This window comes from Amblyomma americanum, chromosome 5, assembly GCF_052857255.1.
Source record: "Amblyomma americanum isolate KBUSLIRL-KWMA chromosome 5, ASM5285725v1, whole genome shotgun sequence".
Classification (NCBI taxonomy): Eukaryota; Metazoa; Arthropoda; class Arachnida; order Ixodida; family Ixodidae; genus Amblyomma; species Amblyomma americanum.
This window is the reverse complement of record NC_135501.1, coordinates 8,965,737-8,992,625: the sequence shown is the minus strand read 5'-3', so window position 1 is coordinate 8,992,625 and position 26,889 is coordinate 8,965,737. Positions and strand designations below refer to the sequence as shown.

Below are 26,889 nucleotides of genomic sequence, written 5' to 3'. Positions count from 1 at the left end.
CATTCAGTTTTAATACAGATAGGTTCTTAATTCTGGATCCATGCAATTCAGTATTTCTCACTGCTGAAAGTAACCACTACTGCCTTGTAGTGGCGTTGAAGTGGTAACTGCATTTTCTACTGAGAAAGGGGCCAGCACTCTGACTCTAACAGGGAAAGCATAGCAGGGGCAAGAAAAAAGTTTTTTGTGTGAACGGGATCCAAACTGGCTGGCCTGGGGCAAATTCTTTGAGCAGTGCACTTGTTGCACTGATGGTGGCTCTCCGAGTACAATCCTGCATTGTTGTGGTGGCTTTGCCACAGGGCTGTTTTCTTGTCCCATCCTTCCGGGGATATATGTGGTTTCTTTCGTAGCTACAGGCAGTGCCAAGCGCCAAATTGGGGCTTTTTCTTTGCGTTGATGCACATGGATCACCTCGTTGTATATGAAACAATTTATTGCTTCTTTAATGCTGTTTCGGTTTCAACAACTAAAAGGTGATGTAAAAGGGGGCTTGGGTCACATCAAGCATGGAAAAAATTGCAATATAATCACAGATTTGTCGTTTTAATTCACCACAACACTTGTGCAAGCATTCTTCAAGGGGTGGAATTACATCAAACCATTTATCAGCGATTATATCCCAGTTTTTTACATGCCTTTTGTGACCTAAACCCAACTTTGGCATTCAGTAAAGCTTCTTTTTGTGCACATTGGAGCATATCGAAGTTGTAAAAAGTTTTCGTGCAAACAGACGCACATCGCGAGAAAAACTGCATACAAACACGTGTTAACTGACAACAGAGTTTTTGTTTAGCAGTTTTGTGTTTGTTGTCATCTTTCTTGTGCTGTGTCTGTTTGTGCAAAAACTTTTTACAAGATCGATACGCCTTTGACATCTAAGCCATTGTTTTGTTGTTGAAACCGAAACTGAAAGAGCATGAGTGAAGAAATTTAAGTGTATATTATTTAGTGGTCATAGGCGCATACCACACGTTGATCCATGTATACTAATGTCTTATGCATGACTGCTGAGAAGAAAACATGAAACTAAAGTTAGGCATCTATGGTCCTTCAAGGCTGTCATCGATTCTCTGAACTGTGCCCTCTGCAAGACCGTTTTGTTGGCAGGGATAAAATGCGCCATGCCAATGTCTTGCACTGTTCGCTGCAAAAAACTTGGCATCTTTGATAAAGTTGCCTCAAAATTCACTGTGCCTTGCACCTGCGTAGCACCTTGCAGCCGCACACACTTGCATACTGTCACGTAGTAGTGCCGAAAGTCCGGCGGTCTGGAAGACAGCAAAAACAGCTTCCGAAAGGAACCTTTTATTGGTCAGACCTGTGTCCACAAATAACTCAGTGACTCGGCAATGGCGCAGCAACAAGCCTGCCCTGCTGCATGCTGATAGCGAACTTTTGGGGTACAGTACTTTTGGGGCCCGTCTCTCTCTATTATACTTGAGGTACAGCGTGCAAAGTTATCACAACAATCTGGAACAACATAGGATTACTTGAGCCTGGCTGCGATCCTTCGAGATAATTCTGGTTGCGTTTTGCATCACTAATAAAGCAATAAAGCTTTGAAAAATGAACACTAATAAAGCAATAAAGCTTTGAAAAATGAACAAACAAGCAGTACAAAGATTTGCGGCAGTACTAATGCACTGGAATGCTTGTGGGATCACTAGGTAGCGGCGCCGCCACGCTGAAGGCTTGAAATGCTACCGTAATGTAGCCATCGCTACAAAAAAATGCCTCCGACATGGTACCATGCACTTTTAGGAGCTCGAACAAAATGTCTTCATTTACACACATGCAGTTCCTTAGAAGTGTTCATTTGATACATTAAAGCCCTGAGACCAATTATCTACCAATCTAAGGCCACAGCTGAAAGTTTTATGTACCTGTAGTGAGTGGCCAGTCCAACAAACACAAAGCATAGATGGTGGGTTGTCAATTCATCAGTTTGACCAGGCCATGAACCGTGATGGCTTGCAATCAGTGACCCTGCCTGCAGAGATTAACATATAAACTTAACTATTATTGCAAATACATTACCTCTTCAGAATGCCGTCTCGCTTCCATATGGAGCCGCTGCTTGATCCCCGTGCACGCACCTAGGTATATATTGTTTTAATGTTGACCTGCAAAGCTGATAGCATGACGGCAATTTAGCATGCCAAAGCATGCCAGCAATCCTTTGCCACACTAATAAAAGCCAGCTGTTCTTGTATGAATAGCGCTTTTTCTTCATTCTGTTCTATTTTCTCCTGGAAGTGTTAAAAATTTCCTAGCATCAAGTTTCGTAACAGAGGCCATGTATAATGTAGCTGATAATGGATACCCTACCTGAAGGACTGTGAGGTTCGTTTTTTTCAACACTGCCTCTGTTCGTTTCTTCTCTTTTTGCAACAAGGAAATATCCTCTAGCAGCTTCACATTTTTCTTACAAGCCTTCCACATTTTCTGGGTAGGGTAGCAATCTGCTTGAAAAGCTTTGCAATTCTTGCAACTGAGAGCCTAGTTTGTGTTGCATGGGCCTTACGCAGTGGAGCTGCCCTGAAACTACTTGCTGGTGGCTCTTCTCCACGGCAGGAAGCGAAGGAGGTCCAGAGGAGGCTGCTTGTGCGGGCTCAATGAAAGTATAGCTGACAGTGGCTCCAACAGAGCTTGTGGTGAAGGTTGTTTAAAAACATATGATCTGCCAGGCTACTGAGTAGGCAGGGGCTCGCTGTTCTCTTTCAGAGTGTTGGTTCTTGAGCGCCTGCTTCGGCATCAGGTTCACTAAGTGTGTACCTGTCAGGCATACACCCACTTTGCCTGCAATATAGTCAACACAGGAACTTTATTACATAGTTCACGGACAACAACATAGCATGGAATTTAAAACCAGCGTGCATTATTTATGTGGTAATACGGTCACTGCAAAAATGATGGAAAAAAATTTACTTGCTTTTCTTCACACGCAGAAGTTTGCTTGCAGAAGGAGCTGGAGCAACACATTTCCATTTTAGTGGGCGTCATAGCTGTTTTGGTGACAGCTGCAGGTAGGCCGGGAATTCTGGAAAAACTGTGGGCACGGCATCAGTCTTTAACCTTCATAATTTGAGGTCGTCCCTGTAGTCCTCCTGTTTGAAGTGTAGTCTGCACACTCTGCTCCGGTCACTTGGGATCCAGGGCCGTTTCGCTGGTCCTGAAAAGCAAGGAGTGCAATCAGATAAATGTACTTTCCAGGCACTACTGAGCCCAGCGCAAACTCTACTTATAGAGCATGAGCTGATCACCGCGGACACTGTCGCAAGGAATGCACGAGCAGACGGCTTTTAAGCACGCTTAAAAGCAGGTGCAGGTTCATGGCTTACCTTCAGCTTGCTGTGAAATGTTCTTGAGCCATTCATTCCGTAATTTTGTCACAGGGAACTCATGAAAAGAAATACTCTTCGAGATTTGCCTGCTTGACTTTCAGAGCAGAACGCAACAGTACGCCATAGTGCATGAAGCTGCTGCAATGCGGAAACATTTGCCGCAACTCACAGGCACGTCACGCTAAAACTTTCTCCAGTTCTGTGACCCACTAGATCTCTTCGGCACCCAGCTGCAGTGTACTGGTGCACTAACCCAGCTAGCGGCCACTCCAGCACATATGTAGTACATACGTCGAGAGCTCATGCACGTGTAGTCACTTGCCGTCACCCGCGCAGCAGCCGGTCATTGTGGTCTCGTCATGGGGCTGAGTTACAGAGCCACGATCAGCGGTGCTTTAGAAAATTATAAAAACAGCACAAGCAAAAGCAAATCTTTGGTGCAGGCGCAGCAGCGCACGTGAAGGTTGCCCATTATACATAGATTATATTGGGACTTAAAAAAGAAACAAGAAAAACGTGTCCCAGCCCAGCAAAACGTGTCCCAGTATGACGGGCTAATCGCCCATTATACAAAAATTATTGTGAGACTCTAGACACCTGCCCGTACCACTAGTACATAGGGACATAGATTATACTGGGACTAAAAGAAAAGAAATAAGAAAAACGTGTCCCGGCCTGCACCGTAGGTCATGGGTAAAAACCAGATGTATCTGTTAAGAGACAAAGATGGCAAGGTGAATCGTAATATGGTTATGATAATTGAAGTGGCCGAAGAGTTGTACACAAATCTATACAGCAACGAAGGAAATCGGGATGTTAATGATGGAGGCCGTAGCAACGTTACTAGAACTTGACCAGTTTCGCAACTTCCCATCCTGACCAGCGGCGGAAGGTGGCCCCTGTGGAGGTCACGAGAACTAACAGCACTGCAGTCGACTCTTGCTTTGATCGAGCGCTGTCGTCTGCTACTGCCATAGCAAAACACAGGAACGAGAGGCGGTGTAACCAGAGTAACCATGCGTTTTGTTTACTAGTTTTTCATTTGGCTCACATCTATTCAACATTGGCGCATTTTGTTTTCCAGTTTTTCATTTAGTTCACCTGTATTCAACATTGAAGCAAAGTGTTTAAGTATTTGCTCTCAGCTCTGGCTCTGAGCATAATGTCCATATTCACTGCTTATAATTCAGGGTCAAAGACGTGTTCTTTGGGCTGTTTGAAACAGGTGCATAAACCTGCGATAATCGTACATAAGAGTGCTTAGAAATTTTTTTGCGAATTGCATGTACAGGGTGTCCAGCTAACTTTAGCCAGAGTTTAAAAATACGCCGAGGCCCTCTAAGAGTAGAAAATTGAGCTAGTTGGTTCATTCTTCTTGGTGGGAACAGCCGAAAAGAACCAAAACGCAGACACAGAAAGGAACACACAGAACGTAGACGAGGCTGACTCTGTCTGCGTTCTGTGTGTTCCTTTCTGTGTCTGCGTTTTGGTTCTTTTCGGCTGTTCCCACCAAGAAAAACCTCTAAGACTACGTGACCAAATGCATGATGCTGGCTATTGTATGAAGCAAGTCACTATTTTTGTATTGTGTTTAATTGCGTAATTAGTAGATATTAATTGACCAACTTTGAGAGCAACGGAGACAGGTGAAAAAGGTCAATGAGAAAGCTGTAGAACAGTCCACAAAACTTCCGTTTGAACAGTTTTTAACTCTCCATTTTTTACAAAAAATGCCACGTGATATGCCCACATGAGCACCGAAATTGCAGTGCTCTCAAACGTCCGTATAGGAACTAACTCATCATTTAGCCTAAGGTGTGGCCCCTTAAAAGGCGACAGGGCAGTGATGCAGCAGCTGGCTGTGCGATTTATGCTAGTGGTATATTTCCCTCGCGGCGCTTGATGATAGCGACAAGCAGACACAGTCCTTATCACTTGCACTCCCGTAATCGCACAGCCAGGGCATGCGTCACAGCCAAGGCGTGCGTCGCAGCCCTGTCACCTTTTAAGCAGCAGCACACCCGGCTAAATGAGCTGTTTGTTTGTTGGGCGGAATCTTTGAGAGCACTGCAATCACGGCGCACAAGCGGACATGTCACGTGGTACTTTTTGTATTTCGCGGGCATTTGCAATGAGTGCAAAAATGCTGATATGTAATAGACAAAGAGTTAAAAACTGTTCAAACGGAAGTTTTGCGGACCGTTCTACAACTTTCTCATTGACCTTTTTCGCCAATCGTCATTGCTCGCGAAGTTGGTTAATTAATCTCGACTAATTATGCAGTTAAGCCCAATATAAGAGTAGTGTGAGTGTCACCATACATTAGCCAGTAATATGCATTTGGTCGCGTCACCTTAGAAGTTCTGCGGCATATTTTTAACCACTGCAAATACTGCAAAACAAGTGCACGAAGAAGCTAATTGAGCCCTAACTAGTGCTAATCGGTTTTTCTATGCAGCCCGCGGTAATGCGCACTCAAAGATGCATAGAGCTGCAGTTCGTGTACGTGGAGCGTGAGCATGAGAGAACTATCGCAGTAGTGGTTTTAAAGCATGCGGTCATTGTATGCACACGGCGCGTATAGCTCTTTGTGCGATTATTACAAGAAATGTGCAACTAATGCTTCTTTGCGGAACACGTACCAGATTAACTTTGTGCAAAGATGGCTAATTTATCACAAAAGCTCCCAGAGCAACGAGCCAATGGTAGGAGTCTAATGGTGGCCATATTTTCCTGAGATAACTTCGGTGATTTTTTTGAACAAACAAATGGCCAGTAGTGGATCCAGTTTCTCCTTGACACTTCCATTCCCAAAATCAGTGGCTGCCACATATTGAGTGTCCCGTAGGACGTTGCGCGCCTGACTAGCTTTCGCCTGCGTACTCTAGAACCCATTCCCACATTATACTTCCATGCACACTTTCCACTTTCCATTCTGGCACAGCGCAAAATCTATTCGATATCCTCTGTTCCTCTAAATGCGTGAAATTAGGTGTATATAATGTTAAGAGCGTTCGCTCTTACTCATCATGTTTCGAGATTTCGTGAGGTCTCCTACCACCCTGAGACCAAAGCGCCATCTGTGGCTGCAACTAGAAAACAGCGCATCTCGCATTGAGACTTGTAGTGCCATCTACAATAGTATTGTAGAAACAACCACCTGCTGCGTGCCAATGTGAGTATGACGTCAGGGGATGAAATGGCGGCACAGTTTCGGTTTCTCAAATCCAAGATGGCGGCCATTAAAATTCGTTGTGCCCTCTCATCCCTTCCCCCCCTCACCAAAAAATATCCTTGCCCGCGGGATCGAGGAAGTCTAGGACGACCAACGCCACCATGCCGTCCCAGTTACAACAAACCGATCCAGCGATTGCGCCGAGGATCGTCTACGTGCCTGTCACCCCAAGATCTGTCACTCCGTTCCGGGGCGATGGACTTGATGATGTTGAAGACTGGGTCCAGCACTATGAACGGGTAGCTCGGCATAATGGGTGGACACCCGACCAATATCTGCAGAACCTGTATTTCTCCTTAGATGCTACAGCGAAATACTGGTTCGAGGCGTCGCTAACATCATGGGAGATATGCAAGAGCGAACTGGTACGCACAATTCCAAACCAGCATCAGCAACAGCATGCTGAAGATCTGCTCCACGCTCGTATCCAGGCTCCCACCGAGAGCGTGAGAAGTTTCATCAAAGACGTAATGCGTCTGAGTGCCCGCGCTGACCCTCTGGCTACTGAAGAGAAGAAGGTGCGGGCCTTGACGAGGGGTATCCGGAATGACATCTTTGGAGGCCTTGTCCGCAATCCTCCTACCACAGTAGCCGAATTCGTCGCTGAAGCTACCAACATCGAGCACGCATAGGCGACAAGAACCAGTCACTTTCGGCGACTAAGCGCCCTTCCTGTTGTCTCAAGTCTTGCTTCGTCCGGCCTGAGCAGTGGTGGCTTGCCGATATTCGCGAAATTATCCGCGACATCGTCCGAGAGGAGCTGAAAAGGCTGTTCCCAGCTCCTGACCAGCCTGCATCTGTCTCCATCACGACGGCTGTTCGGGACGAACTGCGACACGCGCTGGCGTCCGAAGACGTACCCATTGTAGCTGCAGCCGACCAACCATCTCTGAGCTACGCCGCCGCCGTCCGTCGTCCACCTCCCGTACATCGGCAGTACCAGGCCGCTGCCGATTCCGGCTCTCGATGCCACGAGTTCGTGCCCCCGTCTGATGCACGCCTGGACCTGGAACCACTGGGCCGCAGAAAAACCGACATCTGGAGGACTGCAGACAGGAGGCCGCTGTGTTTCCACTGCGGTGAACCTGACCACTTATACCGCTACTGCCCGTACCGTGAACTCGGCCTCCGAGGTTTCAACCGGGCTGATCCGCGCCCCTGCCACGGTGAACATCCCCGCGATATACAGGACTACCTTCGACGCTCTCAATCGCCAGTGTCAGCTTCATCTCGCACCTCCCGGTCGTCGCCCACTCAAGGATCTCGCCGTGAGAGCCTTTCGCCACGTCGGGAAAACTAAGTACTGCGACGCCTGGAGGTGGCGTTGCCGGTGTTGCACGCAGTAAAGAACCTCCGCCTACGTTGGAATGCCCCCGCTCAACTAATGGCACCCTTGGAAGCGAAGACTGTTCTGTGGCCTCTAGCAATGTAAACATTTTAGTCAACGGTCATGAAGTAACGGCACTTGTCGACACGGGTGCAGATTACTCGGTCTTCAGCGGCAACTTCTCTTGGCGTCTTCGCAAGGTTACCACGCAGTGTGACGGCCCGCCCATACGTGCCGCAGGAGGTCACCTCGTAAACCCTGTTGGCAAGTGCACTGCCCGCGTTGAGATTCAAGGTGAGACGTGCCCAGCCACATTCATGATCCTGGAGAATTGCTCCAAGGACGTTATTCTTGGCATAGACTTTCTCCGTGAGTATGGCGCTGTAATCGACGTAGGGCGGAACAAGTTGACCCTCCGCGCACATTCTTCGTCACCAATACCTCCTCAAGTCCCCCCCCCCCCGCGCTGCCATAAAAGTTGATGCCGACCATGTTCACTTGCTGCCTTTGTCGACCGTTTTCCTGCCGGTCCGAGCCGATACCACCGCATGTGGCGAAGGCATTCTCGAAGGAAGTGTCCAGATGCTACTTTCGCGGGGCATTGGGGTAGCGCGAGGGATCGCCAATGTTCAACGTGGGCGTGCCAACATTTTAGTGACCAACTTCAGGAACGAGCCGCAGCACCTGACGAAATGGGTAGTTATAGCCCAACTGGACGAACTTAGCGACGGTCGCGAAGCTGCTGTGCTGCCCGAGGAGGAGGCCCCGCCCGGGTCATGTGACATTACAACGTTGCCCCTGGACATCGATCCCATGCTTGAGCCTTCCCACTGACGCGAACTTCTCTCGCTTTTGCATCGGCACCACAACTGTTTCGCGACGGCATCCCGAGTTCGCCTGACGCCCGTCGCCAAGCATAGAATTATTGTTGATACCGTGACGCCCCCGATTCGCCAAACACCGTACCACGTTTCCTTGAAGGAGAGGGAAGCCATACAGGAGCAAGTGCGCGAAATGCTTAACGACGACATCATCCAGCCATCCAACAGTCCGTGGGCCGCCCCTGTAGTACTGGTCAAGAAAAAAAGACGGGACCCTTCGATCTTGCGTCGACTGCAGGCGACTCAATAAGGTGACCAAGAAGGACGTGTATCCACTACCTCGCATCGACGACACTCTCGACCGTCTCCGTCATGCCCGCTATTTTTCGTCCATCGACTTGAAGAGGGGATACTGGCAGATTAAAGTGGATGAGCGCGACCGCGAGAGGACCGCATTTATAACACCGGATGGACTCTATGAGTTTAAGGTCATGCCGTTTGGCCTGTGTACTGCGCCCATGACATTTCAACGAGTCATGGATACTGTGCTTGCCGGACTGAAGTGGCAGACGTGTCTCATGTATCTGGATGACGTTGTAATCTTCTCCAGCACTTTCGCTGACCATCTTGTGCGCCTTGAAGCGGTTCTTCAAGCTTTGCTAACCACCGGACTCACGCTCAAGCCTTCGAAGTGCCGCTTCGCATACAGTGAGCTGAAGTTCCTAGGCCATGTCGTCAGCCAAATGGGTGTGAAGCCAGATCCAGAGAAAACTGCTGCCGTAGAATCCTTCCCTCCATCATCGGACAAGAAGACTGTCCACAGCTTTCTCGGCCTCTGCGCGTACTTCAGACGTTTTGTTCGCAACTTAGCCCAGATCGCAGCACCACTTTACCGCCTTACGAAGGATAGCGTCGCCTTTGAGTGGACCGAGGAGCAGCAATCAGCATTCCGCCAATTAAAGCACGCCCTTGCAGCGCCTCCCATACTAGGCCATTTCGATCAAGATGCTGACACTGAACTCCACACGGACGCCAGCAACAAAGGACTAGGGGCAGTGCTTGTGCAAATCCAGGACGGCGCCGAGCGGGTTATTGCCTATGCCAGCTGAGCTCTTTCGAAGGCGGAGGGCAATTACTCAACAACTGAAAAAGAGTGTATCGCTGTCATCTGGGTGATCACCAAATTCCGGCCCTACCTGTACGGTCGCCCTTTTCGCGTCGTTACCGACCACCATTCCCTGTGCTGGCTCGCCAATCTCAAGGACCCTGCAGGCCGCCTTGCTCGGTGGAGCCTGCGGCTACAGGAATACGACGTCACCATCATCTACAAATCCGGCCGCAAACATCATGATGCTGACTGTTTGTCTCGAGCCCCCGTGAATCCGGCGCCAGGGGGCGATAATGACGACGAGAACGGCTTCCTTGGGGCATTGGACATGGCAGGTATGGCTTCTCGGCAGCGCAATGATGCTCAGATTCGTCAGCTGATTGCACACCTGGAAGGCCACGAAGACATGGTGCCTCGCGTTTTCCTGCGTATTCTGCCGACGTTCCGGATTCTGCACGGCGTTTTGTACAAGCAGAACTTCGACAGCAGCCCGAAGTCATGGCTCCTTGTTGTGCCAGAAGACTTGCGCGACGAGGTGGCTGAAGCCTGTCACGATGATCCTACTGCTGGTCACCTTGGCTACAGCCGAACACTTGCACGTATTCGAGAGAAGTATTATTGGCTGCAACTTCCCAAGTACGTCCGTCACTATGTCAAAACTTTTCGAGAGTGTCAAAGACAGAAAAGACTTTCTACACGACCAGCTGGTCTTCTCCAGTCGCTAGAACCACCGCATGCTTCGTTCCACACAATCGGAATGGATTTTCTCGGCCCATTTCCAACGTCGAAGTTGGGTAACAAGTACATTATCATAGCCACCGACTACCTAACCCAATACGTCGAGTCCCGAGCACTTCCTTCTGCGACGGCTGCTGAGACCGCTCAGTTTTTTATTGAGTGCATTGTGCTCCGTCATGGTACCCCTGCCGTTTTGATCACTGACCGGGGTGCCGCGTTTCTGGCACAGCTCACACAGGAGATCCTCCGTCTCAGGTGCACCAGCCACTGCTGAACTACGGCGTACCACCCACAAACCAATGGGCTGACGGAGAGGCTGAACAAGACGATGGCTGACATGATCGCCATGAATGTGGACGTCGTCCATCGCAGTTGGGACGAGGTACTACCCTATGTTACCTTTGCGTATAATACCGCAGTCCAGGAGACGACAGGTATGTCCCCATTCCAGCTGGTGCATGGCAGACAGGTCACCACATTGCTTGACTTTATGTTGCCACACGAGCCGTCTGTCGACGTAGTCGATGATGCCCGTCTAGTCTGCGAGCGCGCGGAGGAAGCTCGGCAACTCGCTCGACTCCGCCTCCAGCACCAACAGCATACAGCGCTCGTCGGTACTATCTCCGTCGACGTGATGCTATTTTTGCCCTGGTGACAAGGTATGTATGGACGCCGGTACGGTGTCGAGTTCTCTTCGAGAAACTCATGAAGCGCTACTTTGGCCCGTATACGTTTCTTCGCCGCATCGGTGAGCTGAACTACGAGGTGCTGCCCGAAGGACTGCGACCGTCGTCTTGCCGTTCCTCCCGCCCTGAAATTGTGCACGTTGTCCGGCTTAAGCCGTATTACACGCGATAATTGCCTGCATTTTCCACTGCCTTCTACATCGGCCAGCAAGATTTCTGGGCCCCTGTGTGGTTTTCCGCCGCGTGATTTTTGCTCTCGAGTTAGCATCGGGACGATGCTTCTTTATAGGGGGAGGTAGTATAGCGAAGAGAAAGTTGAAGTGTGATGGCCGCGTGCTGAAGATGACGCTGCTGCTGGCGGACCTGTGTTCTGGTTCGTGTGTTCTTGTGCTCCGGCTATCACAGCTGTGCTCGCCGCCGGCCTCTACGTCAAGCAAGCCGTGACAATATTTGTAATGTGAGAGAACCATTTGAGATCACTGGAAATGTGAATGCCTAAATATTTCAAAGAAGAGACTGAAAAGATAGCGAATCCGTTCAGTAAGTAGTTATGGGAACGATAATATTGCCATGTGTGGAAGGTAATTAGAGCAGTTTTATAAGTCATTTGCCAATTTCGGCACCATTCCTCAACTTTGGCCAGATAGTTCTGAAGAGCTAAGTTGTCAGTAGGGTTAAATATAAGGTCTCTTCGATTTGGCTGCAATTTCTGCACTAGTTCAAGGAGTGCAGCACTTTCGCATTCGTTTTTTCAGTGCAGCACGCGCCCGCGGCACTTGCGTCTTCGTTTTGCAAAAGTGCCAGACTAGTGCAGCACGAGTTCTTGGCTAACTTGCACTCTCCCAAGTGGAAGTGCAGGTGTAGTGCAGCAATATGGCGGCGCCCATGTGTAGATAGGAGAAGCGAAGAAGATATGGCAGTGGTCTCTAAATTAAACTATGTCAGTTCTTTCTTGAAAGGAGGAGGTGAAGAAGTGTTCATGGCGTCATAATTTTAAACCTAAACGGCCAAGTCGAGCCTCAAGGGCGGCATTTCAGCGCATATTCGTAAACCGTCATGCAACGACACTTTTTTTTTATGAAACGACTATTTCCTGGGGCTGGTTCATGGCAACACTACCTTGGCATTTCTTGCTTGAAAAATACTTAACATAGTTTGGGATTTTGGCACCCATTGATGTCGGCGGCACGCTGCTGGCTGCAATTTGGTGGCGACGCCAGGGCTAGCAGACGACCAGGCCTGCACTCGACCATTCATTTTGGAAGCAGTCACTGCCAAGCTGCACTTGAACTGACGCTGCACGCTGGCGGCACCGCCGCGAAACTCCACGGAACTAGTGCAGTGAGTGCAGCCAAATCAAAGAGACCTATAGGGCGGTAAACAGTGCAATCATCGGCGAAAAGACTGCAGTTGGGTAGATAGTTGATAAATATGAGAAAAAGAAGAGGGCTTAGTACGGTACCTTGTGGCACACCGGAGACGACTGGGATGAAACTGGAAGAGTAATCGTTAGCATAAACAAACTGCACGTGGTCAGGCAAAAAATCTTTGATCCAATAAAATACAGATGTGTTTAGGTTTAATATCAAAAGTTTTAGTAAAGGTCGCTTGTGGGGAAAAAGCTTTTTCGAAATCTAAAAAAAGTGCATCAACAGGAACATTTAAGTCTAAGTTGTAACTAATGTCGTTTAGAAACCGTGCTGGTTGTGTGTCGCAGGACAGGCCTGATTAGGGTGAAAAAACCTGATGGGTGCTTGGAAGTTTATGACATGAGAGTAAATAACATGTTCCATGATTTTTGAGCACACGCTTGTGAGAGAGAAGGACGATAATGTTACCTGTGCCTTTCTTGGGGACTGGAACGATATTGCCCACTTTCCGGTCTTGAGGGACTGCTGAATTTTGCTTGTGTGCTAGAATTTTGCTTGTTACGTGCTTAGTGTTTTTAAAAACTTTTGTGTTGATGCCATCAATGCCAGCAGATGGCGTGATTTTAATGGATCTGTTATTTTTTCAATGTCGTGAGGTTTAAACTTGATAGAAGCCATGCTAGGATGATCTGAAATGGAAGGCTAGTATCGGGTTCATGAGTAAACACTGAGTTGTAGGTGCGGTTCAGGGCCTCAGCTACATCACAGTCAGATAAAGCAATACCCCGTTTGATGAGACAGAGAAGCTGGTGCTCTTGAGCGTTTCGGGTCCTCCAAAACTGTTTTGCATTGTGGCGGATTAATGATGCAGGTGTCAATGAGAAATAGAAACGTTTTGAATTCATTAGTAATATGCGGAAGCTTTTAGTGTCGAACGGTACCTTTGCCATGTGTGTGAGCTGTTTGTGAATTTTTTAGTTCTGAAATATCGCTTTTTATTTTTTAGCTGCTTAAGAGCTGACATAAACCACGGCGATGAAGGATGTGCTTTTTTACAAGTTTTTGGATTTTAATTTTGAAAATGGACCAGTTTATTTCTACTAAGTGTCCTTCGAACTCGGAAAGAAATGAATTACAGAAGTTGCTCAGTTCAGTGTTCATGGATGTGTAATCACCTTTTTCATGCAGCGATATTGTTGCGTGAAGCCCAGCCGAAGAATGAGACGGGCTGACTAATGGCAATGAGATGATTTAATGGCCGCTGGCCACTGCCAACTTGGTCTTCTTCGTCACACTACCCGGGGCCACCGAGCGATCATCCCGATCAGTGACAAAGAGACACGCGAAGTGGTGATGGGCCTCAGAGGATGGTGGGAGAGGAAGGAAAAAGCAATGAGGTGCTACCTGCCACAATGAAGGAGGTGGCTGCATGACTCCTGGTCCGCAAAGCTGCCGGCCCGCAGGTCACCACGAGCAGACAGCCGAGGCCTGTCAGTGCTGTTAGTACTGTTAGTGGCTGGAGGGCAGTAACAAACTCCAAGGATTAAATCTGGATGAGTGGCATTACATCTGACAAATTAGATTTCTAGCGGGGAACGTGAGTGAAGAGAGGGATTAGGACACCCCCTCCTCACTGGGTGACGCGATCGCATCTAATTATATCGAAATCCGTTAAGTATGGTTGAACTTCAGAGGCGTTAATGGGTGAGTGTAATTAGGTTTTGCTAAGTACTATAAGGTTAGTGTCGGATGCTTTGATAAGGCTGCTTAATGCATCGCCCTTTCGCAGAAGGCTTCGAATATTCGGCTTCAAAAATTCAGAACATTGTGTGCTCCACATATTTGACTTGGTACTGAAAAAAAAATTATTCTTTCATCTTCAGTTGTTTGTTGAGATATTGTATTCACAAACTTGACAAGAGTCCAAAACTCACATATTGAAATGGTGACAAAAAAAAAACTAAGAAAACAATTTTATAACAGAAAGCAAAAAATACTAGCACATTTACACTTGGAAGTGGCTATCAAGCCATTCCTAGCCAAGAAATGCCGTTTGGTAGCTATTCGTTAGCCATGGCTAACTTTTTTTCACCCACATGGCTGTTTTTCCACGCCTGTCCAAAAAAGCATGTAAACCCATTTGTGGAGTGCTGCCTATCATTAGCTAAACTGGCAGATCTCACTTAAGAGGAAGCAGTCAAAGAAAGCGGGAGTGAACGCCGCCTCTATTGCCCACCCTTTCTTATTTGATTTTTGCCCCGATATTCACTCGCATCCTCATGTCTCGTCTTTAAAATAACATACATGATATTGCTCAATTAAATTACAGTTGTCAATTAGTTCACTCAGCTTAACTAATGAACTTAAAATTTTTGTTTTAGGGTGAAAGATTACGTTTCAAAATTGAAGGTTGTCAACTTGGAAAGCGAGCCCAGTTTTAAGAATTTATGAGTTGGCATTGCGGTTCAAAATATTGAAGGTGAGAAATGCGCCTTTGATAGCTAGTTAAGCTGGATATGCAGCAATTACAGTTTGTGTGACTGTAGTGGCGCAATAGCGGCCAGTGATGAGATGAAGCTACATTCACGGGAAACCAAGAACTGCCACTTTGTTCTGATGACAGTTGCTAATGTACAGGTGACGTGATTGACAGTGCCCCCTGTGCACAACAGTGACAACACCATATGCAGCAATATAGGTGGTGCTCTCTTGCACTGTTTCTCTTTTTCACTCATGCAGGCTCGCCAGAAGCTTGCCCGCCTGACAGCGCGAGAGTTTGCGACCTTGCTCATTGACGTTCTCTCAGAGGCCAAGCGGCGACACCTGGGTGCCAAGCAGCCTGGTTTGCACATTCTCATTTTTGAACCCTTGCGCCTTGAGTTGGTATAACGACTCGTACAAGTCTTCATCTGCATTTGCGCTGGCATTGTTTTATCACATACTTTGCCAGTGTAACTTGTGCTCTTGCCATTCAGTGTCAGGAAAGAGGTTGCTGTATTTTGGAGGCAAGAGATGGTGTAAAAGTAAACAATATTGTGCACTTTGGACTGCAAGCAATTTTAAAACGCAGAAGAAAAATGCCTCACTCATATTGATACGCAAAGAAATGGTAAACGACAGTTAGTGGCACTGCACGGGCTCAACTTGCGTATCGTGAACGCATTGTACATGATTGCATAAAGGTGTTCAATTAGTTTTTGAATATTGGTGGGTCACATATGGTAGCAGTGCACTCCGGAAGTGTATTCCAACACTTAATAGCACGTGTCTAAGGAGAAGAATTAAATGAAAGTGTTGGACCGAATAGACGTTGGAAGTTTAGATTAATATGAAGGCGACATGAAGTACGTATTTGTTGATCCGTTTCTGTAGTAAGCAAAGGTACTGTCATGTAGTGGTGACTGCAGTCCGGAGAGCAGGAAGACAGCTAAAATGGCGTCTAAACAAAACTCTTTATTTAGGCTGACTTGCACCCAGAATGGACTGGATCTCTCGGCGGGGCAACAAGCGTACCCGGCGGTCGTTGAACAGAATGTGTGCCGCTCTCGGCCGTGCTCAATTTAAAGCTGATAGGGAACTTTCAAGATATGGCTTGCAAAGTTACTACAATATTGTGGAACAACGTAGAATCAGCTCTACCTGGAAGCGATCAATCGAGAAAAATCTGGTCGCGTCTTGCATCACAAACGAAGTGATGAAGCGGTGTGCCGGCAGCTTTAAAAAAATGAACAAACTGCAAAGATTGGCAGCAATATCTCTACATAAACTTGTTAGCACGGAAGCAGCCCATATTTAGGGGAAGTTATTCTTGTAGGGAAAACGTGACAAGGCGGAAGAGAAAAAACGCACAATTCCAGGATAGTTTGCTCATCCACTGCGGAAATTCAGCACAGGGAGCACCTTATAAGTACATACATACATACATGCAAGTTTTATTCTCCACAAAGAAGTGGAAGGAGGTGGAGGGAAAAGCCATGCATTTGCGGCTTGAAAAATCCTCCGCCCCCTTACAGTGTATACAGCAGCAGAGTGGGGCAGTAGACAGTCACATTTTTTGTTGCAAAAAGAAAAGAAAAACAGCACTGTATCGCATCAGACAATAAGATAAGCCTAAATTAGAGTTTCAATAGAGCACTAAATTTGGACACCTGGAAAAAAAATTTTTTTTTTTTCAAAAGTGAAACAATGTAATGTAATTGAACATAAGGATTAGACCGTTGCATTCATTCACAAAAAAAGTATGAGTAGCAAAATATTTGTACATATTTGGAAGAGACATATTGAATATATCAGCACCTTCTTTTTCTGCAGCATTCAATAATCGTGGAAGATTATACCGGAGTGTTTGTTGTCCATAGGCAGTGCGACATTTTGGGACTTTCCATCGTTCTGGAGTTCTGGTGCTGTAGGTGGGATAATTGGGTCTTAATTCTGCCATTTCCGTAAAAACTGTACTCTCTCGTTGGACACTTAAACGATGCTGCCTGCATAATTTGTATTCGTATATATTTTTTACTTTCAATAAATTAAGCGAAGCAAAGATATGTGAAGAAGGTGCTGTGTATTCAATGTCTTCAATTATTCGTCCTGGAATGAAGAAGATGAACCAGCCCCGAAGCCAACGACGACGAAGCGCTCGCGCCGCCTGTTGAATGCTCGTGCTGGATGGAACACTGCCGCTTGTGTCTGGTCTCTCGGCTCTCTGCCTCGTAGATTGCCTGTGCCAAGGTCTTCGTAGCCGGCGCTTCCATCGTGCCAATAAACCGCTCTACATTTGGTGGAGGTTGCTGTGTTCCCCTTTTCACCATCACCGTGGACCTTCGCAGCCGCACCATCCCGATGTCCACTGCCAAGGCCAGTCAACAGCCCGCCGCCACGTCGCAGCCAGTCATCTGCTCCGGTGCCGTCCGGAAGCGCGACCCTGCTGTCTTCTGCAGCCATAGCGACCAGGACGTGGAAGATTGGCTGGAATCATACAAACGGGTGAGCCGCTACAACAACTGGGACGACCGCGTCAAGCTTACCAACGTCATCTTCTACCTCAGCGATGTCGCGAACCTCTGGTTCCGCAACCACGAGGCCGACATTCCCACTTGGGCCGTTTTAAAGAGCACCCTTGCGGAGGTTTTCGGCCGTCCTGCAGTGCGGAAACTGCGCACTGAGCAGAGCCTGCGCGTCCGAGCTCAGCACACGGATGAGACTTTCACCAGATACATTGAAGACGTAGTAGACCTCTGCAAGCGTGTTGATCCGGCTATGTCCGAGGCTGACAAGATCAAACACATCATGAAGGGTATCGATGACGATGCTTTTCAGCTGTTGTTAGCGAAGAGTCCCACCACCGTTACCTCGGTGTATACCCTTTGCCAGTGTTTCGAAGAGTTGCGCAAGCAACGTCTTTGCGCTCGTCGGCCTCCTCCGCCTGCCGACTCCATCTCCGGCCTGGCCATCAATCTAGATCTACTTGCTACCATCAAAGACTTTGTGCGGGACGAGGTCGGCCGGCAGCTCTCGCTCCTATCTCGTCAACATCAGACACCGACCCCCCTCAGCGCTGAGATCCGGCACGCCATCACGCAGGCGGTCGCTAACGCCCTCCCTCCTCTTCCACAACCAGCCCCCTTGGATCCCCAGGTCGGCCTTCTCCCGACCCCGGCACCGCCTGTTGCTGCTCCGTTGAGCTACGGTCCTCCAGTTGAAGTGCCGCCTGCCCCCACTCCCGTGCCTCTCACGTATGCCGAGGCTGTCGCGCGACCACCGCGACCGCAGGCTTATACGTACGTTCCTCAAGTGGTGCCTGCGCCTGCTGCTCCACGGAGCCGCTTCACGCCCCCTACCTACAACCCTTGGCGCACGGCTGACAATAGACCGATATGCTACGCCTGCGGTCTTCCGGGCCACGTCGTGCGCCTCTGTCGACGTACTCTGCATGCGCCTGTCCACACTCTACCAGACTACCCTGATGCAGACCGTACCTTTCGCCCACGTTTCGGACCACAACCTCAGGAGACCTCTCCTGACCGCGAGCACGGTCGCCAGCCCTACGTTTCCCACCGCTCGCCTTCGCCTCGCCGCCGCTCATTGTCGCCCATGAGGCGTCGCAACGTCCGCGCCGATTCGGAAAACTAGCAGCCGCAGTTCCGGGGGCACCAACTGCGCACTCATCGCCCTGCTACCAACTGCGCACTCATCGCCCTGCTTAAGTCCTCGCCTTTCCCCACCGAACCTTCTTGACGTTTTTGTCGACGGAGTCAAGACACTTGCGCTTGTGGACACTGGGGCCACCGTTTCTGTTATTCACGAAAACTTCTGCCGCTCGCTTCGCAAAGTTACAACCCCATCTTCTGGACTCTCACTCCGTACCGCCAGCGCCGATACCGTTCATCCCTCTGCCGCTTGCACAGCACGCGTCGTCATCGCCGATGTTTTGTATGTTGTCGAATTTTTAGTCCTCCGTGCCAGCTCCCATGACATCATCCTTGGATGGGATTTTCTCTCCCTGCACAGTGCCATCATTGACTGTGGCCGTGCGCACGTCGTCTTCTCTCCACTCTGCGATGCGCTCCTCGACGAGCCTCCGATTCGTTGTGCTGCTAAGCTTGTTGTCGCCGAGGACACTGACATTTCCCCTGACAGTGCCGTGCTTGTCCCTGTTTGCGCCGCCTCAGTTTTTGACGCCACCGTTCTCTTCATGCCTTCCCCTGTACTTGCCTCTCTCCGACACCTATGTCTTGCCTTCGCCGTCATCGACATTCACCACGGTGCTGCCGCCATCCTCGTCTCTAACACCTCATTCTCCGTGCTCTCCCTGCTCCGTGGCGAGTGCCTCGGCCATTTTGAAACCGCTGCTTTGATCTCTTGAAGCCTCCTCCAGTGCCGAAGTCGCTGCCCTCACCCCACGTGGTGCTACTCCAGCTTTGTCATCGGACATTTTCGACCGCTGCATTGACCGCGCTCTCGACACTGCTCACCGCGCGCAGCTCCTTGCCCTGCTCAACCAGTTTCGCTCATCGTTTGACCACCAGTCGACTTCTTTGGGCCGTGCGACCACTGTCGAGCACCACATTGACACCGGAATCCATGCTCCTCTCCGTCAGCGCCCCTACTGTGTGTCGCCTCCCGAGCGCCACGTCATAACTGAGCAAGTTGACGACATGCGGCATTATTCAACCTTCCGCCAGTCCTTGGTCGTCCCCAGTCGTCCTGGTTAAAAAGAAGGATGGCTCGATACGATTTTGCGTGGACTATCGCCGGCTCAACAAAATGACGCGCAAAGACTTCTACCCGCTACCACGTATTGACGACGCCCTTGACTGCTTGCAAGGCGCCGAGTTCTTCTCCTCCCTGGATCTCCGTTCCGGCTATTGGCAAGTCCCGATGGCTGAGTCCGACCGTCCTAAAACGGCGTTCGTCACCCCTGACGGACTCTATGAGTTCAACGTGATGCCATTCGGCCTCTGTAACGCTCCCGCAACGTTTGAACGAATGATGGACAACATCTTGCGCGGCCTGAAGTGGACTGTTTGTCTCTGCTATTTAGATGATGTTGTCGTGTTTTCGCCCGATTTTCCGACGCATCTCAAGCGCTTGCGCCAGATACTGAGCTGCCTCACCAATGCTGGCCTTCAACTCAATCTCAAAAAATGTCACTTTGGTGCCCGGCAGCTGACAATACTCGGCCACCTCGTCTCCAAAGACGGCGTCCTGCCCGATCCTGACAAACTCCGTGCTGTCGCTGACTTCCCTAAACCGACTTCTACAAAACAAGTGCGCCGATTTGTGGGTCTCTGCTCATATTTTCGGCGATTTGTTCCCAATTTCGCCTCCATCATCGCGCCCCTGACGAAACTTCTTAATGGTCCCGCCGACCTGTCTACGTGGGACTCGGCCTGCGACGACGCTTTTGCTGCGCTCCGTCGTTTTCTCACCTCATCACTTATCCTTCGACACTACGACCCCAGTGCCCCTACTGAAGTGCACACCGACGCAAGCGGAATCGGCCTCGGGGCTGTCCTTGCCCAGCGCAAGCCCGAATTTCCTGAATATGTCGTTGCGTACGCCAGCCGTGCCCTCACCAAGGCTGAGTCGAACTACACCGTGACGGAAAAGGAGTGTCTCACCGTAGTGTGGGCTCTAACAAAATTCCGCCCATACTTATATGGCCGTCCGTTCACCGTCGTCACCGATCATCACGCTTTGTGCTGGTTGGCTTCACTCAAAGATCCCTCAGGGCGCCTAGGCCGCTGGGCCCTCCGTCTTCAGGAATTCGATATCACCGTAGTTTACCGATCGGGCCGCAAGCACTCCGACACCGACGCCTTGTCCCGCTCCCCACTGCCCTCTTCTGCGCCCTCTTCGCCAATATCTGCATCCCTACTCGCAGCGCTCACTACCATGGACATGCCCCATCAACAACGCCAAGATCCATGGATTTCATCGTTGCTCGACGTACTTCGTGCACCCTCTACGGCCTCCTTCCCTCGAGCACTTCGTCGCCAGGCTTCCCATTTTGCCCTTCGCGACGGTCTTCTGTACCGGCGCAACTATCGTCCAGATGGCCGCAAGTGGCTTCTCGTGATTCCCCGACATCTCCGCACTGAGATTTGTGAACACCACCATGCCGATCCTCAGAGCGCTCACGCTGGCTCGCTGAAAACGTACGAGCGACTACACCAGAGGTACTATTGGCGGGGCATGTACAACTTCGTTCGTCGCTACGTTCGCTCCTGCACGGCCTGTCAGCAGCGGAAGTCGACACCTCGCCCTTCGACTGCCCCGTTACAGCCAATACCGTGTCCGGCTCGCCCTTTTGATCGTGTGGGCATCGACCTATATGGGCCACTTCCCTTCGCGACCGCTGGGAATCGCTGGATCATAGTCGCCGTGGACCACCTCACTCGGTATGCTGAGACCGTCGCCCTACCTGCGGGTACTGCTCGCGATGTAGCCTTCTTCCTTCTTCATCACTTTGTCCTGCGTCACGGCGCTCCTCGCGAACTTCTCAGTGACCGCGGCCGTGTTTTCTTGTCTGAAGTTCTTTACGAGCTTCTCGCTGCGTGCCACACAGTCCACCGCACCAGTACTGCTTACCACCCTCAAACCAACGGCCTCACCGAACGCTTCAACCGTACTCTTGGGGACATGATCGCCATGTACATTCACTCCGACAGCTCCAATTGGGATCAGGTTCTTCCGTTCGTCACCTATGCATATAACACCGCCTCTCAAGCAACCACCGGCTTTTCCCCATTCTTTCTTTTATTCGGACGCGAACCTTCTTGTATGTTGGATACAATCCTTCCCTACAACCCCGACAGCTCGGATTATGCTTCCCTCTCTGACATCACCCGCCATGCTGAGCAGTGCCGCCAGTTGGCTCGCTCCTTCACCGCCGAACGTCAAGGTCTCCGTACCCATGCTTCCGATCAAGACACGCCCGCGGTTCACTTCTCCACTGGCTCACTGGTCTGGCTCTCTGTTCCGAATACGTCCAAATTTTCGGCCAAGCACATCGGCCCTTACCGCATCTTGGAGCGTACGTCACCGGTCAACTACATTATTGAACCGGTGACACCTTCTTCGGACCATCGCCGCCGTGGCCGCGACGTCGTTCACGTCAGCCGCTTGAAGCCGTATTATAGCCCCCTCGTAGTCTCCTCTCCTTGAGTCGCCAGGATGGCTCCCTCTTTCCGCCGGGGCACTTGGAATGAAGAAGATGAACCAGCCCCGAAGCCAACGACGACGAAGCGCTCGCGCCGCCGGTTGGATGCTCGTGCTGGATGGAACACTGCCGCTTGTGTCTGGTCTCTCGCCTCTCTGCCTCGTAGATTGCCTGTGCCAAGGTCTTCATAGCTGGCGCTTCCATCGTGCCAATAAACCGCTCTACAGTACTATTTTTTTCTGTAGCCTTTCAAGCTTCAACACATTAGTTTTTGTTAATGTTCCCCAAACTAAATGAGAGTAGTTTAGGTGTGAGACAAAGAGAGCGTCGTAGACCATTAGTTTAACTTTTTTTGGAAGAGTATAGCGGTTACAATTTAAAATTCCAGTTATGCAGCTCAGTTTGCTGATTAGACTGTTTACATGATCATTCCATTGTAAAGTTGAAATAAAATATACCCCTAACACCTTGACAGTATCTACCACATCAATGGCTGCGGATCTAAACATTACGGTTCCTTGTAACGAAATTTGTTTATTTTTTGGTCGAAAAACTACTACCTTTGTTGTGTTTGCATTAAGTTTTAATTGATTGCTGGAAGTCCACGAGTCCAATTTGCGCAAAAAAATATTTGCTTTAGTAATTCCTTCAGCTTCAGAACGTGATGGCACCAAAGCACTCGTGTCATCACATATCACGTATCACATACTTGACGGGTCTTATTTGTATACCGTCAGCATCAACACTATGAGAATTATTTAAACTCAAAAAAAAGAGAACACACTTCATTTGCATCTGTTGGTTCAAAAAATATTGTGCTAGAGTTTTTCTGCCCTAAAGTTTTGTATGATGTCTGGTTTTTAGTAGAATCTCTGTTAACAAAGTAGTCATTCAAAATATTTGCCATTTCTTCTCCTTTTAATATCTGTCCTTCGGGAAAAATTTCTTCAGCTCTGTTTTTTCTCGCTCCGACCCATCAATGCATTTAAGGTCAGTTTGCCATCCCATGTTTTCTCAAAGCTTAAAAGCAGTCGACGCTACTGGCAGCCAGGAGATGGCACTAGTTGCTGTCAGGAAAGCTGTTGCAGTACACTATGCATTGTTATGTGCTGTACGGTTTTATAATAAGCAGTAATGCTGCAATACTGCCAGTGTTGCTGCCTGCACTGCTGGCATCTTCCAATGGTGTGAGCCACGCCTGGATGAAGCCAGGAGGCTCATCACAGCAATATTGTCTCAGCAAGCTAGCCGATTATTTACCAGGCTTGTGCTAATGTGATTTGACGCAAGCGGGGATTTTATACTCTTTATTTTTGGTGTGAGAACAAACAGAAAGGGGCACAGTTGGAAGAACATTCAAGCAAAGCACCACTCAGGCACAGACTCCAGAAACACTACACGCAAAACAGCAGTGTGCCCTAACAAGGTCCACTCGCGTGACGGACGCTAATTAATGGCTGAAACGTGTCGTCCACTGCTTGCTGGCACTGCTGTCGCCGGCTGAGACGATGAGGGGTGAAAAGTAAGCCCATAGGAATACATGGAAGAAAAAAGGCAGCTTTCTGATTTCACAGTGCACCTTAGCATTGCCATTTCGAAGGCAGTGTATATTTAAAACATCATGTGCGTGTGGGGGTGCTGCTCCTTGAGACACAGCGTACTGTAAAGGCTGTTGACAGTTGGCGAGTGCTTCGAAGAAGTAGGCTGTGAGAAAGTACCCTCTTAAAACGCCCCAATAAATGTGTGTTGTGAAGCCCCAAGAGGCGCTCTGTCTACTTGGTGTCTCCCTGAATTGCGAAAGCTTCTCGTGTAGTCGGACATTTCTGCCGCGCACGCTACATTCCCTCGCAAATTCAAGCAAGAACAAGGTTTGTATTGAAGAACAAACAGCCCGATAAACGAACTGTGGCAGATGACTAACACCATCTTTGGTTACAGGCACAAAACAGACACACCACAAGGCAGAAAGACGGCACCGAGTGCCCCTCACGAGTGATTTATTCGAAGGCAACAGCCACAAATATATACCTACCATCTTACATGCAAAGAATACTATCATCTTCATGGTTGATATGATAGCGAAGGAGTGAAAAAATTTTTCTCAGCCTTATACAAAGATATGGACGTATCGCTAACGCACATGGTTCCTTTCTTTGCAATAAAAAAGCTTCTATTAATTCTCTGGCTTTGTATCTTTGCTTTTTAAGAGAATTCGCGCACCGGAAAAACATGGCTCACAAGCGTGCGACGGGCAGGACCTTATATGCTTAGGCATATTTGGGTCTTCTTTATCTTGCTCAACGTTTCTTTCGTGTTCCCTGATTCGCTCATTAACGCAGCACCCAGTTTGCCCTATATAGGAGTGGCCACACTAGAGGGGAATTTCGTATACAACTCCTTCGGCGCTGAATTAACGAGCGAATCAGGGAACACGAAAGAAACGTTGAGAAAGATAAAGAAGGCCCAAATTTGCCTAAGCATATAAGGTCCTGCCCGTCACGCTCTTGTGAGCCATGTTTTTTCGGTGCGCGAATTGTCTCAAAAAGCAAAGATGCAAAAGCCAGGGAATTAATCGAAGCTTCTTTTATTTCAAACAAAGGAAGCATGTGCATCAGCGTTAAGTCCATATCTTTGTATAAGGCTGAGAAAAATTTTTTCGCTCGTTCGCTATCATATCAACCTTGAAGATGATAGTATTCTTTGCGTGTAAGATGGTATATATTTGTTCCTGTTGTTTCGAATAAATCAGTTGTGAGTGGCGCTCCGTCCCGTCTTTCTGCCTTGTGATGTGTCTGTTTTACGCCTGTAACCAAAGATGTACAGTTACCAACTTGCCCAGCAAGACGTTCTTTTAAGACTAACACCATGATTACACACATAGGTGGTGCTGGTGGATGCTGGAGGGATATTGTCTGCGGTGCCGTCTGCTACAGTGCAAGGTTCTCTTTCATGCGCTTGTCATGGTGTTTGATGCTTAGGCGGTCTAGTCTGAATGACTGTATTAGTGAGCACATGTCGGACTACACAAGAACTTAAGCTTGTGCGATTCGGGGACACATCCACTGGATGGAGTGCCTTTTGGGGGTGTGTTTGGCTTCACAACACACATTTAGGTTGGCGTTTTACAAAGATAGCCCCGAATTGATGAAGCATACTTTTTCAGATTCTTCTTCAAAGCACACTTGCGAACTGTTAATGAAAGGTTGCCTCCATGGGTGCTCCATGGAATGAGAAAAACATGTCTGAAAGTGTTGCTTGCATGTGTGGGTCACGCAACCACCTTGACTAACAAATGCAACATTGTGTTGGTAGCGCGAAGACACAGGGACACAGCAGAGAAGTGGGCAGGACGAGCGCAAACTTACAACAGATTTATTGAAGTACACAGTATCTCACGGGCAAATGCACAAAGCATCATTCGTAAGAACAGTGAAAATAAACTTAAAGGGCAAGAGTAGTGGGTAGGGTGGAGACAATGAAAATATATAACAGATTCTTAACATATGAGAAAACTCTGCTCTTTCTGGGTCACAAGTAGTGAGGGTGTGCTAATGCATCTGTCACATTAAGCGATCTTCGCCGCTTCAAACAGCTCATGTTCTAGCCTTCCTTCATGCCAACCGATTATCGAAGTGTTTGTCAGCAGAGGGTGGCATTTCCAGTCCTTACAATGGGGCAGTAAAAATCAAGCCTAGGGAATTGCCATGCTCCCTTAATCGGTCGTTTAAGTTTATTTTCACTGTTCTTACGAATGAGGCTTTGCGCATGCGTGACGGCTCCCATGAGGTACTGCATACCTTAATAAATCTGTTGAAAGTTTGCGCTCATCCCGTCCACTTCTCTGCTGTGTCCTTGTGTCTGCGCTGCCAGAACTTCATCATGACCTACCAACAGGCCCAAATTGCTACTCTTTAACAAATGCAGGTTTTGCAGTCTTTTAACATACACTGCCTTCAAAATGACGCTTGATACTTACATTAAGAGAACTTCGTGTTGGGTAGTTGGTAACTGATCATTGTACTTTAAAGGCGCCAAAACTACATACACACACACGCTTGAGAGAAGAGAGCGGGACAGAGCGCCACTCACAACTGGTCTAATTTGCAGGAACCACATGCATGCATTTATGTATATACAGACAGCCAGCGCCTGCGCAAGGAACATATTCACACATCAAGCCGTACAAGATAAGCATTGCTCAAAAAACTGTTTTTCCGCCTTGTACAAAGATATTGATGTTTCACTGACGCAGCAAGAAAGGCAGTTTGTGCGTCAGTGAAACATCAATATCTTATGCGGGTGTGCGGGAATTAACACATTATGTACGCTATTGCGTCATACCCTTAAGGTAGATTAAAAGTGTTTTCATTATTCAATAAATAATGAAAATACTTCCATACATACATAATATTTATTGGAATCTAGTCTGGCCTCAATTCTAAGCTGACACCCAAATGTTGAAAGCCAAATATAGAATCTCGGTGATACGAATGCCCCGCCGCGGTGGCTCAGTGGTTAGGGCGCTCGACTACTGATCCGGAGTTCCCGGGTTCGAACCCGACCGCGGCGGCTGCGTTTTTATGGAGGAAAAACTCT

The 26,889-nt window shown here is 48.6% G+C and overlaps 1 protein-coding gene and 1 pseudogene across 4 annotated transcripts in view; both read left to right on the top strand.

The window, feature by feature from the left end:
• Git (ARF GTPase-activating protein GIT1) overlaps nt 1–26,889 on the top strand; it is a 359,911-nt gene that overhangs the window by 187,202 nt on the left and 145,820 nt on the right. For all 4 annotated transcript variants that reach the window (XM_077664585.1, XM_077664586.1, XM_077664588.1 and 1 more), the window contains one exon: nt 15,372–15,474. In XM_077664585.1, the coding sequence (XP_077520711.1) occupies nt 15,372–15,474 (103 nt within the window). The remainder of the gene's footprint in view (nt 1–15,371; nt 15,475–26,889) is intronic.
• On the top strand, nt 6,601–8,743 carry LOC144133400 (uncharacterized; annotated as a pseudogene).